General features: G+C 39.5%; 1 protein-coding gene across 3 annotated transcripts in view; it reads left to right on the top strand.

The window, feature by feature from the left end:
• smc4 (structural maintenance of chromosomes 4) overlaps positions 1-16,032 on the top strand; it is an 18,650-nt gene that overhangs the window by 947 nt on the left and 1,671 nt on the right. The window contains exons 2-20 of one of the 3 annotated variants that reach the window (XM_035679709.1): positions 854-1,011; positions 2,063-2,253; positions 2,850-3,041; positions 4,104-4,280; positions 6,384-6,548; positions 7,141-7,268; positions 7,447-7,587; positions 8,127-8,277; positions 10,217-10,381; positions 10,490-10,723; positions 10,920-11,105; positions 11,293-11,454; positions 11,557-11,782; positions 11,903-11,979; positions 12,683-12,835; positions 13,000-13,126; positions 13,337-13,526; positions 14,955-15,099; positions 15,577-15,750. In XM_035679709.1, coding sequence (XP_035535602.1) covers positions 864-1,011; positions 2,063-2,253; positions 2,850-3,041; positions 4,104-4,280; positions 6,384-6,548; positions 7,141-7,268; positions 7,447-7,587; positions 8,127-8,277; positions 10,217-10,381; positions 10,490-10,723; positions 10,920-11,105; positions 11,293-11,454; positions 11,557-11,782; positions 11,903-11,979; positions 12,683-12,835; positions 13,000-13,126; positions 13,337-13,526; positions 14,955-15,099; positions 15,577-15,750 — 3,132 coding nt within the window. In that variant the 5' untranslated portion in view covers positions 854-863. Of the gene's footprint in view, positions 1-105; positions 1,012-1,162; positions 1,314-2,062; positions 2,254-2,849; positions 3,042-4,103; positions 4,281-6,383; positions 6,549-7,140; positions 7,269-7,446; positions 7,588-8,126; positions 8,278-10,216; positions 10,382-10,489; positions 10,724-10,919; positions 11,106-11,292; positions 11,455-11,556; positions 11,783-11,902; positions 11,980-12,682; positions 12,836-12,999; positions 13,127-13,336; positions 13,527-14,954; positions 15,100-15,576; positions 15,751-16,032 lie in introns of those variants that run through there. The other 2 variants (XM_035679708.1, XM_035679710.1) reach the window with 2 other exon arrangements.

The following is a 16,032-nucleotide window of genomic DNA, read 5'->3' as shown; positions in this document are numbered from 1 at the left end:
TCTCTCTCTCTCTCTCTCTAATTAGCTAGCGAGTGAAGTTGCCCCCGTGTGCACCTCCGCCCCCAACGTAAAACTTGACGGGGGGGGGGTATTAAAGTGAATATTAGTGGATTAGTTAGAGACCTGGATCATTTGAGGACGTTTTCTGCTTTTACCACCAACCAGAGAGCCTGTTGTTTTCTTTTTGTTGTTGTTGCGTCTCTCCATTAATGACGATGTAACGTTAACATGGGCTAGGCTAGGAGCTGTGGGGGAGACAATTTACCTATTTGCATATTAACTGAACTTGTTTTCCTAGTTGACGTTACTTTAATCTTATTTTCCTGTTGTTGTTTTTTTTATTTCCCCCCCCCCAAAACATTGCGAGGGTTATTATCTGTCCAACTTTGTGACGCGCAAATCAAATGCCCACCTCAGTGGCAGTGGGGTAGTAACCGATCCTGTCACAGGAGGAGGACATTATTATTTATTTATTTTTACTGTTATTTGGGTTTAGTGTTAGAACAGCATCTAATTCGCCGATTGGCAGCCATCTCTTTTATGTTACCAGGCTGTGAGCCGTTTTTATTAACTCACTTTGTTCAGGTGACAAACTATCATCTGTTGTTTTATATATATAAAAAAAACAAAACATATATACTATGTTACCAAATGAAAAATACACCGACTAACAGTTCAGATGGGCGGCAGTGAGATCTGACTGTGGTAATGATTTAAGCCTGACAACGGTAGCTGCGTGTGACCGACTAAAAGTGGAGTTAGGGGAAGATTGACAGGCATAAAAACCACTCATGGATATTCCTTCTTCTTTTTTTATTTTTTTTTTTTCCTCCCTTTCCAATGACCCCTTCAGATTTCAAATCATGCCATCTAAAACTGCAAAGAGCTCAACTGCCTCCGCCAAGCCAAGAGGGAAAGGGTCGCAGCCTCGGGATGACTCCGAAGACGAGCTGGATGTACCCCCTCAAGTAACTGACTCCAATGGCCAAGAGGAGGCACGGCCGACAACTGGCAAGTAACAAAGGCTGTTTTGGTGTCTGTGAATCTAAATAAGTTTAGTTCACTTCAATGGCGTTGCGTCTATTGCTGTATTGGTAGTGGCCAATTGGCACAGCTGTGAAGCCTTTTTTTTTTTTTTTTTTTTTTTTTTTTTTCTTTCCTCCTCCTTACTTAAACCTCAACACGTAGTTAGAGTGGCTGGTATATTTTTTTTTCTAAAGTGTCAGTCATCAATAAATGTCTTGATTTTTTTTTTTGAGATGATTTTGATATCGTCGAGTGCACTTCTTCCTCGGATCTTCTCAGCAAACGAGGTAATTTATTTCGGATAATGAAAAAGCGCCTTATGTAGTAGACCAAGAGGGTGTTTGGTGTAATTCTTATAACTTGGTCATTTTGTAATTTGCGTGGTAATTTATATGCGAAGCTTCAGATGCACATAGGCATTAAGTGATGTTTGTGTTCTCTGGGATGTGTTGAAATGCTTCACTGGGTGTCTGGCTGCAAGAATTTAATTTACAAACATCGACCCCCATAGCTTGTTTATGCTTATGTGAGCACAATAGATTTTTGGACAGGTCGTTGTGGCATGGTGTGATGGCAACATAATCGCTTTTACGTTATACATTATCACCAGAAAACAAGATTCCCCCCCCTGTCTTGTGTTTTGAGTGCAGTTGAGCATGAGTGAAAATGTGACGTTGGTGATCGAAATGTACACTTTAGTTATTTATTATCGACGAAATGAATGTGGCGCATCTACTCTCACGTATCAACGCTTCTCGTGGAGAGCGTTTGTATAATAATGTGGGTTTGTTCATAAGCGGCCATGGTCTCTCTCTCTCTCTTTTTGGGGTTGGCTCTTGTTTCCAGAACAAAGAAAAATAACGCCTGTCAACTTTCTCGGGGAGTCGTTGTTTGACTGCTGTTGTTAACTTGCTGCCTGTGTTTTGTTTGTTTGTTTTATCCTCCTCTACCCTCCCCCATCCTCCCCCATACATCACTGTCGCCCACCTGAAACTCGCACAGAGGAATAAAAGTTGTACTTCTTTCTGTGCCACAGATCCGTCTCACGGAGAAGCTGCCGACTCGGTTGATAATCGCAGTTTGGAGGAGATTCTCGGTAGCATCCCTCCACCCCCGCCCCCAGCAATGACCAATGAACCGGGCGCTCCTCGCCTGATGATAACACATTTAGTGAATCGCAACTTTAAATCTTACGCAGGCGAGCAGATTCTGGGGCCTTTTCACAAGGTACAACCAAACATGGTTACAAATGTCAACCCTGCGTGGGAAATACTGTGTTAATGTGTTGTGTTAAGCTCACAGTTTTACCATCATTTGTAGTGTTTCTTCACTTTTATTTTTTTTATTTGTCTTTTTAATTTCATGGTATGTGGCTGCACACATGTTGCCCTGTGTGGTGGTAGACACAAAAAGTACAAAAATATTAATGATGCTACATTATAACATTTATTTAATTTTTTTTTAATTTTTTTTTTTCCAAAGTGGAAAAAGTCACACTCCTCCATTTTGATTTAGTGAGTGTATCGTACATGGGGTAGTGATCTAGTGATGTGCTGACATTTCCCTTAAATTATGACTTTCTGTAAACTTTGTCTTTTCATCTTTTTCTGCTCCCCTCATCACTCTGCAAATATAAGTATATCAAAATAAAAATTAACTACACCCACTTGGATTACATTCACTATCACAATCTTACTATGCCGAAATGTTCACATATAGCTTCTAAAGTTAAAACATTTACTTTATTTGTCTGTGGATGCAGTATATTTTTGGATAATTGATTTTATATATATTTTTTTTATCTTCTCTCTTCTCTTTCTCAGCGCTTTTCATGCATCATTGGTCCAAATGGAAGTGGGAAGTCCAATGTGATAGATTCGATGCTCTTTGTGTTTGGATACAGAGCTCAAAAGATCAGATCGAAAAAGCTCTCGGTGCTGATTCACAGCTCTGATAAACACAAAGATGTGCAAAGCTGTACTGTGGAAGTGCATTTTCAAAAGATTATTGATAAGGTATATATATATATATCTGTATCTCTGTCACACAGATACACACTACACTCACTCTGACCTTGCCTAAATTAATCAATATGCAGTTTGAATCGAAAGAGGTGAATAAAAATATTTTCTAGTGGACAGATATATTTTTTTTAGATTTTTAAATGTATTTTTTTTCCCTCAATGCCTCATGATATAATATTGCTACACAGTTATTACACCAGTGACTAAAAACAAACTCAAATCAGTCATGAAAGTTAGAACTATCACCCACACATGCAGTATTCAATTCATAACGAGCCTGAATTGAGTTGTCTATTTTTGAATAATTTTTTAAATATGCCATTAAGTGACTAAGCTCTGCCTATTTGATTGTACTTTGGAAAGTCAATAAAATGGGTGTTTATATTGAGAGACAATTTTAGTCTGTTGCATTAGATCACAAATTACTCTGAAAGCTAAATGTAGTTAAAAAGTTAAAGAATTAGAGTTAAATGTGTTACTAAATTTGATCTGCCATAGGGGGTGTAAGTTTTGCCTTTACTACTGTTAAATAAGTCCAAGCCTTTGTGTTTGGTCCATCAGTTCACAATAAATTAAAATGAAGGTGCTTAACTAAGGGCATAATTCTGTGAACTCTTCTGGCTTCACAATCTGCCATTTTTGAAACCTAAAAATATTTTTAAAGAGGTGGTGTGCACAACTTAAATTATTACACTTGTTTCTAAAATTAATTCTTTTCAAGGCAAGTTACCTACTTTTTCGCATTGCATTTATAATCTCATCACGTTATCTAACATGTTGCTTTAATTTTGTCAATGCAACATGGTAGAATACACTTTAGTATTGATATTGTTTATTTACATGTTAGTGTAGCTGGCCTGGATCTGTTGTGAGCTTTTTAAACAAGCCCTTTTTCTTAGTTGTTTTTAATGTGGGGTTGTTTTTCTCTAACCACCCTCAGTGGATTTGTCAGTAATATGAGTTTATCATTTGCTGTGTAGATGTTTGAGTTTCTCCTTAACTGTTCTGCTCTAAGCTTGTCTGTGTTTTGTGCCCCTCCCCCCTCTGAGTCAGGAAGGAGATGACTACGAAGTCATCCCCAACAGCAAGTTCTATGTTTCCAGGACTGCCAACAAAGACAATTCCTCAGCCTACCATATCAATGGCAAGAAAGCCACATTCAAAGAAGTGGGGGCTTTACTCCGAAGCCATGGTATTGACCTAGACCACAACAGATTTCTGATCTTACAGGTAATTGTACATTTTTTTAAATGTAATTCCCTCTTCCACTTGTAACTGTGCTTTTGTTTTATTCTTTGCTGTGACCATCCCATTATGTCAAAGATTTCCTGCTCTTCATGCTCTGCCCATTTCCCAGTCCTCTTTTGAGTCGAGTGTTTCATGGCTACCTTTAAAGCCATGCCTGTCAGTGGGAATAACCTGTTGCACTGGACTTGGAAAAGCAGAGGATGTGTCCTCTGCCAGCCCCTTAGACTGCTATAGCAGCGCATCATGGTTTGAAACAATGTGGAAAAGGTGCGAACCATTATTTGCTGCTTTAGAATTTTAAGGAATAAATGCAATTTTACCCACACTCGGACCTGGATGTGAGTGGCTGTAGTTGACCTACTAAGTGGGGGAATCTTTGATGGGTTTGACCCACCAGTGGGGACAAGTTGGACCTCCCTTCCCCATGTACCTACCACGCTTTAGCAGCACGTAAATATTGGCGTGTGAGAACAGACCCCAACCCCAATATTAGCAGTGCTGCTTCAGTGTGGCTGGATCAAACATCCTCCATTACCATGGCTTTAATATTGGTTCAACATTTTCAGTTTGTTTTTTACCTCCACTTTGAATGTAATGCATTCCTGTATATTTTTTAATACTTTTTGTTGTTAATTTTTTTTTCTTGATTTTTTTAAAAAAATATTTTGTGTTGCACTGAGATCGCTCACTAGTTACACTCCTACTCCTTCTGATTGTATGAGATGTGTGACCTCCCCATTATTACTGATTAACTCAAGGTCCATGGGTGATGACTCTTGTCAGACTGGAACAAAATGGCTGATTAAATCTTTGTTGTCACACTTTTTAATTTTATTTAATTTTATTGTTTCAACAGTATGTGGTAGTTTCAGGTGAACACTTGGTTTTTGCCCTGTACTGTGGTTTTGTGGTCAGCTGGTTGATTACATGTTTTTTGCTTTGTGTGTGTGTGTGTGTGTCCATTCTCACTCATTGAGTTTAGTGTTTTCAGCTCTCTGTCTATGACATGGCTGCATGACTATGGGAAGAGGCTTTAGCTTGTTCTCCAAGGTCACTTTTCCAGGCCTCTGCTAAGGGGAAGCTGTGTATTTTGTGCACTGGTCAGAGCAGATGATGACGTGGGATCACCCCCCCCTTCCACTACTGGCTTCTCCTTTCTTTCATACATAAAAATAATATGTGAGCTGCCATTTTTTCGCCTACATATAAGTAAAATATAAATTGGGACACTGGGTATTAACTTTATCAGGATTTAATTTATGTTTAACTTGACATTTATTATGTAGTGTATGTTGCTATGCAATATTGTCATTCTAAGCCAGCCTGTCTCAAAAAAAAAAAATAAATAAAAATAAACAAATGTCAAAACAAATATAATTACACTGGAGAGTTGTCCCTAACCTCAGGCCTAGCAGTACACATGTGCAGTATTTGGAAATTTAACTAAGGTGTGGCCTCAAGAAGTCAAATTTAGCATGATATCAAAAGTATTTGTTTCTAAATTTCTCTTCTAAATTTGGTAATTATAATTTTAGCACAGGTAATGTGTTGGCTAAGGATTGTTGGTGGGCTGGTGAGGTGATGTGTTATTACAACATTGATGTTCTGAAGCATGTTTCACATGTCTTTGATCACATTATTTACTCTACACTACAAGACTTAGTTCAAATTGAATCATATCATTTTTTTTATTTATATATTTTTAAAGAATGAGAAATTCACTATTTTAATTTTATGTTCTCTTTTTGTTTTGGATTGAACAGTTTGCTTAATACTGGGGATTACTCTTAAGTGTCTCTGAGTTGGAAAAGTCATTGTGTTTTCAAAGGGCAACTCTAGAAATTAATTTTTGGTACACTGAACATGTATCTGCCAAACTGTGTGTGTGTGTGTCACAGACCAGCATTATTGCAAGTTTAGAGCTATAAATTCAATTGACTACATATTTTAATATTAAGTGTTGTGGACATTTTTTTTTATCATATTACAAATTTTAATTGTTTTATTAGAAAGTTAAAATCTATTTTCTTCCTTAAATGACTGCATGCATGTCTTTGTCCATGTGTTGTCCTGGATTGTATGTAGGGTGAGGTGGAGCAGATTGCCATGATGAAACCTAAAGGTCAGACAGAGCATGATGAGGGCATGCTGGAGTACCTGGAGGACATTATCGGCTCCTGCCGCCTCAAGGAGCCCATCCAAACCCTGTCCCGCCGCATTGAGCTACTCAATGAGCAGAGGGGAGAGAAGGTGACATACACTCATACACTATCTGCTCACACACTCATAAGCTAACCAACTTTCCTTCCTGTGTCCTGACTTCATTTGCTGTTTATTTATAGAGTAGACGTTACACTTTAAAGATGCTTTCTCTTGTGTGTGTATGTGTTTGGAAGCTTTTGGTGCACGGATCTCGGATGAAAATAATACTTTTTATTGTTGTGTAACTGAAGTATGTAAGATAAGTTGGTACTACCCCAGACAGGACTCCTGGTATTTCATAGAAAACTTTTTGTGAACTTAATTACTTATGAAGATTGTGTTATCTTAGTAGGTTGATAAATTTCTTTCTTTTCTTTTCTTTTTTAGTATTTTTTAGTATTTTATTTTGTACGATGTAGGTAATGAGATACTGGAGGGATCAGAAAACAAATGAATGCTATTATAGCTTTGATCAAAATATTTATGTGGCACCAGAATGATGGAGATGCTGTAAAAATAAAAAATAAAAAAAGATAGATGTTCCTTTAAACATGGCACTAATGCATATGATTTGTGTCTAGGAATTTTATTGAAGTTTTTTCACCTGATATTAAGTACTGCAACATGTTCACTTTCCCAGCTAAACCGAGTGAAGCTAGTTGAGAAGGAGAAGAATGCTTTGGAGGGAGAAAAGAACAAAGCTGTGGAGTTCCTCACCCTGGAGAATGACATCTTCAAACACAAGAGTCAGCTCTGCCAATATTATGTGTGAGTGCACCAGCACCATCTCTCTGTGCAAGACAAATTAAACAGTCTAATTTCATTACATTTCAACAGTAGCACAGAAGAAAAAAAATATCTGTACAATAAATACAGATTTTATGTTTATTTTAATTTTACAATTTGACCTTTAACTGGCTTTTGCTGACCTCTCTTTGCCTTTTAGTCATGATCTTCAGAAGCGTGTGGTGGATAAAGAGCAGGAAAAGCAAAAGATCTTGGAGGACACCAAGGAGCTCACCGAGAAAAATACAAAGATATCACAGGAGACTGAGAAACTGAACCAAGAGCTCAAAAATGTGGAGAAGTAAGGCATTTTCTTTTCTCCCCTTCTATTATCCAATTTAACATGCTTAGAATGTCACTAACTTTTCTACTAATTAAATAATTTTGTGGTTGTTGTCTCAGGGCCTTACCCTGAACAGTTTTATTTAGAGGCAAAATTCCAGTTCAGATCTGGAAAAGAATAGAAGTAACAGTAGTAATTTGTGTGTCCTAAAATTTGATTATTCCACAGATGGTTGCAAAAAAAGTATTTAAAAATTGTTGTTCCCTTCCAAAAAAAATGTATAAAGTTGATGTTGTTCTAGATGCCATAATTTTATAGATTTTTTGGCTTTGATAAGCATGGATTATTTTTTTTTTCCACTTCTTTGAAAAGTAAAATGTGAAGGAACTGAAAACTGACAAACAACTGCTTGTTGTTATATTAAAAACTGAGCCTATTATTCTTTATGTATTTATTGTTTTATTATTTTTCAGATTCTCATAGTTTATCTAATATTTCAGTTGTTTCTTCCACGATTGACTTGAGTGTACACAATAAAAATGCTGTTCCTCCACCAGGAAACAAAATAAGCTCAACAAGTACATTGAGACCCAGAAGGAGAAGTTCACCCAGCTGGACCTGCAGGACGTTGAAGTGCGTGAGAAGATTAAACACTCCAAGAGCAAAAACAAAAAACTGCAGAAGCAGCTGGAAAAGGACAAAGAAAAGGTGTGTTGGCCTTTAAGTTGTGGTCCACTTTTACACACAGTTCAATGACTTCATCTAACTTGCTGTTACTGTTTGATACTCTGCAGTAGTTGGGATTATTTCACTCTGACAGTATCACACCATCATTGTCACAGTGTTCAGAGGCACACAGACATGTAATCTGTCAGGAGAGCGCAATTGTAGCCATTTTTCATCATTTACAATAAATATCCATTAACAAATACAGGGGTTGCACTACAGTCAAGACAAGCTAGCTCCAGTGGTATGACACTCCAATGTTACTGTTTATTTTGTCCCGTGGCCAAGAAAGAAACATGGGCACTAAAAATACAATTTCCGTTGCTTATAGAAAACACAAGGGGCTGTTGTTTTGAGGCCTTGGAAAAAGACATTTGTCAAGGCTTTAAAGAAACCTGCATGATGAATAAATTGCAGTACTAAACAAAGACATTTTAAACTCTATCTGTACCTTTATTTGGTTAGTTTGAAATCAGATTTACTCATCTCACTTGTAGGTTGAAGTGTTTTTTTCCCCCCAAAGCATCCCTTATTTCACATGTAAGTGTTTTACAGTTGTAAACACAACAGTGTACTGTTGGTGTGTGTGGTGTTGTGTTTTTAAAAGGTTCATTTTATGTTTATTTCAGTATTATACTAGTTATTTATACATACATTTCCTAGAGATAAAGAATTCTAAAATGTTTCTAACCTGGATTTTCTTGTGAAAAATAAGCATTTTGTAAGTTTTAGATGATATGAAATTGTGGAGAGAAAAATATTGCAGCTACATTTGTAATAATGTAGCTTTTTAAACAAGCATCCTGGCTGCTGGTGGAGTTGCTGTTTCCAGAGAAATGTAACTGACATCATACTGCATGATGGCTACAGCCATACAAAGCAATACTAACTACAGTGAAACTGGCTTTCGTACAAGAAACATGTGAATATTGCTACTGGCATGTGACCGAAAATTATACAAGTGTGTAGGGACCTTGCTTCAATTTTTCATATTTTTTCTTACCTTGGGTAAAGAGAAATCCCTGTGTTTCTTTCTAATTGACATTATCCATAGAAAAAAAAGCCCTGTATAGACTTGTAAATTAAATTTCATGGCAGGAAGGGCTATCTGCCTTAAACTAGCCACTAGGGGGCTGTGAAGTAACACAAGTTTATTGTTAGTGTGTGCCTATTGATAGCCCACTCATGCTGTGTTTCACTATTAATCATGGTCCTGTCTCTTAGACTAATGTTTCTCTTACTTGCACACTTACTGAAAAACGTTTTCACACAAACCTAGAGTTAAAGAGTTCCCTCATAACTGTAGGTATATCTTCTCATCTCCCTCTCTCCTCTAAAAGCTTATCTGCTCCACCTACAATGGTTGTTCTCTGGAAACGTCTTGGTCAGAGGCAGACGGACCTCTGGGGAGCTGTGTTCTGCTGTGTGGTAGTCAACTATGGCCTGGCTTGTGTAACACTCCCAGCAGCCACATTCACATTTCACCCGCAGTTAACCCTACAAAACATAGACTGTATACACACCACTCCTTGCCTTGTTTCAGTCCTGCCCAGCAGCAAACTGTTGTGCCAGTCTTAACCAGGGATTGCTCAGTCCTCAATGTGTGTTTATAGTTGATTACAGTTGTGTGTTTTGGCCTGCTTCTGAATGTGTAGAACAGTTGCTTGTAACTGGCACTGGCACAAAATGTATTCAATCCATTTACTTTATAGCTCTTGTCTCCTAAAGTCTTCACTCATCCCTTTTATCTCATTATCTAATTGAATTATATAATTAATCTAAATCACTCTGGTGGGTTGAAGTGTGTCTTAATGAAATGTGTCCTCAAGTTGAATCTAGACAGGTGTAGCCACTGTGGCTAAGAATCCAGAGTTGGATCTCATGTTTTTTTGTATGTTCTCCTGTCTGGCTCTTCTTTCAGCTGGAGGAAGTGCGTGGTGTACCAGCCAGCAGTGAAAAGGCCATCTCTGAGGCAACAGCTCGCAGGGAAGAGCTGGAGAAGCAGAAGGTGAAAGAAGAGGAAAAACTGAAGGAGGTGATGGAGAGTCTGAAGGAAGAGACCAGCGGGTTGCAACAGGACAAAGAGGTGTGTGTGTACACAGTCGTAGTGTTGGTTCTCTGCATCCTTCGTTAAACTTTAGATAGTAAACATTTCGTCTTCCAATCCTACCTCTCCTCTTTTTGTCTTCTCTAGACCAAAGAGAAAGAGCTGATGGAGCTCAGTAAGGCTGTGAATGAGACCCGGTCTCGTATGGACCTGGCTCAGTCGGAGCTTGACATCTACCTCAGCCGACACAACACAGCTGTGACGCAGCTCAACACGGCCAAGCAGACGCTGCAGACAACCTCTGACACCTTGCGTGAGCGCCGTGCCGCCATCAAAGACCTGGAGGTCAAAATACCCCAGAAAGAACAGGAGCTCAAGAAGGTAACACCAACACCAACATTGTTGTTTAGATGGTGTTTTATTTAGGCATCATGTACATGGGACATTCAAAATTTGTAAAACTCTGAAGCTTCTGTGAAACCACTACACATACAGATGCACTCGCTACATTTATTGAGTGTTTCTGCACAGTGGATGGCGTCATTTGTGTGAGCTTCTCCTCTCTCTGTCTCTGCAGGATGAGGGAGAGCTGGGCCAGCTGATGAAGATGGATAATGAGACGAGGGAAGTGGTGAGGGAAATGAGGCAGAAGGTGGAAGAAGCCAAGAGCTCTCTGTCCTCCAACCGCAGTCGAGGAAAAGTCCTGGATGCCCTCATGCAGCAGAAGAAGAGTGGCAGAATCCCTGGCATCTTTGGAAGACTGGTATTAATAACTTATTAATAAAAAGGGTTATACAGCAACAACTTAAATGATGGTCATCTAGTTATGATGTGTACAACAAATGGAGTCTCATCACTGCCATGTAACTTCAACTCCACTGTTACAAATGTATTTTATTTGACGTTTAAGCATTAAATGTCTGTTTTATAACTCAATTTTGTTCTTGCAGGGAGACCTTGGAGCCATAGAGGAGAAGTATGACGTGGCCATTTCCTCCAGTTGTGGTGCTCTGGACAACATCGTGGTGGATACCATTGACACAGCGCAGAAATGTGTTACGTTCCTCAAAGAACAGAACATTGGGGTTGCCACCTTCATCGGTCTTGACAAGGTAAACATTAAACTAACGTTGAGCTATTCAGGTTTCTTCCGATAAACGTTCTCCTCATCTCGCTGCTCCGTCTCCTTACTCGTCTTCACTTTCTTCGCTCAGATGAGAGTGTGGGAGAAGAACATGGCTCCCATTCGCACTCCAGAGGACAGCCCTCGTCTCTTCGACATGGTGCGAGTGAAAGATGCGAGTGTGCGACCAGCTTTCTACTTTGCCCTAAGGGACACTCTGGTGGCCCAGGACATGGAGCAGGCCACGAGGATGGCCTTCCAGAAAGACAGGCGCTGGAGAGTGGTCACCCTGAAGGGACAGATAATCGAGATGGCTGGTGGGTGGCCTACTCTTTCAGAACTTTGTTTGGCTGATCTCTAGTTCGTATACTTGTGCCTCACTTAGTGAAGATTATAATACATACACACATTCTGTTTTTATTATTTTTTTCTGTCAGGAACCATGACTGGAGGAGGAAGAGTGTTGAAGGGAAGGATGGGCTCCTCTATTGGCACCGAGTTCTCACAGGAGGAGGTGAGTGCAAAGTACCCTCATAAGGGTTGGTGGTTATCAGAGGTCTTACGTTTTCAGTCAAATGTTTTGCGTTTGATTTAAAATAACGATTTGTCCACGGTAATAGTTTGCACAACTGTGCCCGCTCTGCAGAAAGCTGAAAAAGTTATTTTATTTGCACTTAACTGCAAGATATTCAACAACAGTTATTATATAGGACAAGAAAACGAGCTGTGATTATATTTGTTGCACCTCAAATAATAATAATTTCTTTACCGTTGAACTTAATCTGGTAAAAAATCAAACTCATTGATTTTCAGCTAAATGGTGCACAGATGCAGTTAGGGTTACCGTAAGAACAGATGGACATATGTGCCAGAGCATTGCTTAATTTAATATCGTAGGACTTCTTATAAGTTAACAAGTTAAGTTAACAACATAACAAAAGGACATACTGTCCAACCAACACACAATGCAATACAAAAACTCCAAAAGATTAAATTTAATATTTTCAGTTATGCAAATTGAGATCAGCTGCTTTTTAATAACAAAGAGACATTACTTTCTGTATTTCATTGTTTTCTTCTTACATGAGATTATTGTACATATCGTACTGTCGTTCTTTTTAGTGTGATTCTAAACTACAAAGACATTATCAGTTCAAGTTCTCAGTAACATAAAACTGATAGATATATATGTGTGTGTGTGTGTGTGTTTTGTCCAGCTCGATCGTATGGAGAGTAAGCTGAATGAGAAAGTGTCGAAGCTGCAGGGCTGCCAAGAGAGAAAGCTGCAGCTGGAGGAGAACATCCAGCGTCTGCAGCCGCTGCTCCGAGATATGAAGAACACCCTGGAAAAATATGCCAACAGCATGACTGTAAAGCAGATACACCCCTTCCTTTTCATTCACTGTGTCTTACTCATTTGGCTGTGTTTGTGATCTAAATAACATCCCCTTTTATTCATAGTCAACTACAAAATATGACGGTATGGACTGAAAACAAAAAAGAAACGTTTATTTTCCCTCTTTCCTTCCTTCAGAGTCTTGCTGACCAGGAGACTCACTTGAAACTTCAGATCAAGGAACTTGAGGCCAACGTGCTGGCTGCTGCCCCAGACAAGACCAAACAGAAACAGATGGAGAAGAGCCTGGAGGCTTTCAAGAAAGGTAGGGTTCTCCTGTAAACTGTAAAGAGAGATATATTGTTGTAAATTCTTAAATATGTTATTAAGTTCATATTTGGTCTCATGTAAGAATGAGTTCTAATTGGTTTGTTTTCATGTTTAATGTCTAAATGAGTTTCAGACATGAATATTATCATTCTGTCTTCTTCCTTTCTCCCTGTTCTGTCCCTCATAACCTCTGTTGCTCTCTCAGACTACGAGGCAGCATCCAGTAAGGCTGGGAAGGTGGAAACTGAGGTGAAAAGGCTCCACAACCTGATTGTAGACATCAATAGCCACAAGCTAAAGGCTCAGCAGGACAAGCTTGACAAGGTCAACAAGGAGCTGGATGACTGCTCCTCCACCATAACCAAGGCTCAAGTGGCCATAAAGACAGCTGGCCGGTGAGGAAATAATGCATGTTTCACTTCTGTAATTACTTGTGGTTGTGCAGTTCACACACACTACAATCAGCTACTCTTAGTGTCTGTTGATGACGAAATTTGTTCTAAAATCAGAAAGGCTGAGCCGTGAATAGCAACTTAGTTTGAGCACATTTATTGGCACAGTGTCTCATTTAAATGTATATGAAACTGTCCTAAAGTCACAGAATTATTTAGTATTTTAAAATGTGTGTGTTATGTTCCTAAGGAGGATACTGAACTGTTCTCTCCAGAGTTTAGTTATTGTCAACAGTGATGTGTCACTGAGGCTTCTCTTCTGTCTGTCACTAGGGGGCGACACCCTGTACCCGGGGTTCTGGGTGTCCTTTCTTCTTCCTGTTGTTGTCATTGGTTCCTTTGAGTTAATCATTGTTGTGGCCGCAGCATCTAAAAGGGGCATCTAGTCATGACTTTAAGATTGACGCAGGACGGCCTGACAGCCTGACAGTGTGCTGTAGTAAAAGGACACTGGTGGCTGCATGTGACAGGATGGTTTGTTCAGCTGGAGGAGCCGGTGAAAAACACACTGGAGCTTATAAAGTGAGACACACGAGGCAGCCGTTGTTCAATTTCCTTGGTGTCAAATACGGTGTAGATGCAGTTTCTAATGTCTAACTTCACTGTAAAATACGCACTACATCCTTCCACACAGATACTTCTGTCTGTTACAAAATGACGGCCTCTAATTCTTTCTTTAGCTATTTTTTGCATGTCAGTCTCATCATGCATCACTGATCCTGAGAGGCCTTATTATTTAGAGTGATGGTCTCAGTGCAGAGATTATTGTTAACCTTGTTTAGCAAGTAGCATTTATAAGCCGCATTAAATAAACACTTTACTCTCACACAGTGGCCAAACAACAGAAAATGAAAAATAAGCCAGTTAAAAGTTGGGATGTGCATTTAGCTGTATTGAAACAGTGTTACTGAAGGGCAGAGGATGTGACAGTAGCTGTTGCTGTGTCTACCAATGGTACGTCCTATCCCGATAGCAGTATTGGGAATTCCCAATACTGGTATCAGCGAGTAAGTGTGTCTGTCTCTTTTTCTTCCTGACTCAGTCTAACAGAGAGTTTAACCTGAGCCGGCACTTATTAGTCTTGTGTGTATACAGGAAGTGTTACAGCTGCATCCAAGTCTAGCTTCTTCTTTTTTAGGCTCATAACTACGCTGATTGTATATTGAGCTCTGAGTACTGCCACAACACAGGTGACCTACACTCCACACTGTGCCTCAACACATCTGGAAGATGCTGCTGCTGTTGCTCACGTTACGGCGTCAGCGTGGGTCAGCTGTGACAGAAATCAAAGAATTATCAACAGTTTTCTACTCACACACACATTAACCACTCTGACAGAGGCTAATATCTGTATTTGTGTCCCCTCTGCAGCAACCTGAAGAAGTGCGAGGAGAGTGTGAATCGTGTGCAGAGTGAGCTGGAGGAGAACGAGAAGTCGATGGCTGAGCTCACAGAACAACTGAAGAAACTGGAAGAGGAGGCCGGGGAGATCATGAAGGCCTGTCAGGAGGCTGAGGTTGGCTCTTCATTCACTTTCTGTCCAAGACTCATTGTTTGTGTGCAGATTTCCACAGGAATATGTGCCGATATTTTATACCAATATATCCAAAAGTAGTAGTTTCCAGCTCAAAGAAGCATTCCTGACACTAGTTTACCATCAACCTGGTCTTCTTGCTGAAGGACTATGCATCTTAGAATTTAAAGCTCCCACAATATGAGTTTTTACCTGTTTATCAAAAGAAACACCACCAAATATGTTACTGTCCTGCTTTGCACCTCCTTTAAGAAAACCTATGTAAGGTATGCTAGTGATTCCTATGGGATTATGGCTTTGTGATGATAATTCTGGACTATTTCTGGGTTTAGTAACAGGAGTTTTTTAGTTAAACAATGTCATTACTGTGCCGTTTTAGTCGGAGCTATCGCCCCATCTGAATGAATAAAGTAAACACTGAAATAAGTTGAGTACCACTGTGTTTTTCTTGTCCTCTAGGCCGCACTTCCTGAGGTGCAGGAGCAGTATCAGGGGGTGCTGAAAGAGATAAAGGTCCTGCAGCAGCAGGAGCACGCACTGCAGGAGGAGTCCCTCAGCGTCCGGCTCCGCATCGAGCAGATCGAGACCACCATCACTGAGCACAACAACAAGATCAAACACTGGCAGAAAGAGGTGGGTGAGGAATTATTGTAACTGTGGCAGTAGGTGCTATTATGATTACATTACATTCACCGTTAGTGTTGAGAAGTGGGAGCTCAGTGACACTGATAAAATGGTTCCAGTGGAGTAACAAACACGATGCTTCATGTACTTTTATTGTTTTGATTAGGGATGCATGATATGGATTTTCTTTCAGCTGATAAGATAACCGATTTTTCTATTTTAGAGTTTATAAGCTATAGTTTATGCAAGAGAGGATGATTTAATATTCCTAACCAGCAATAACAAAAACAA

This window comes from Morone saxatilis, unplaced genomic scaffold (genome assembly GCF_004916995.1).
Source record: "Morone saxatilis isolate NCDOM2014 unplaced genomic scaffold, NCSU_SB_2.0 Contig8, whole genome shotgun sequence".
Lineage (NCBI taxonomy): Eukaryota > Metazoa > Chordata > Actinopteri > Moronidae > Morone > Morone saxatilis.
Note: the sequence above shows the minus strand (reverse complement) of the source record. Positions and strands in the feature narration are given on the sequence as shown.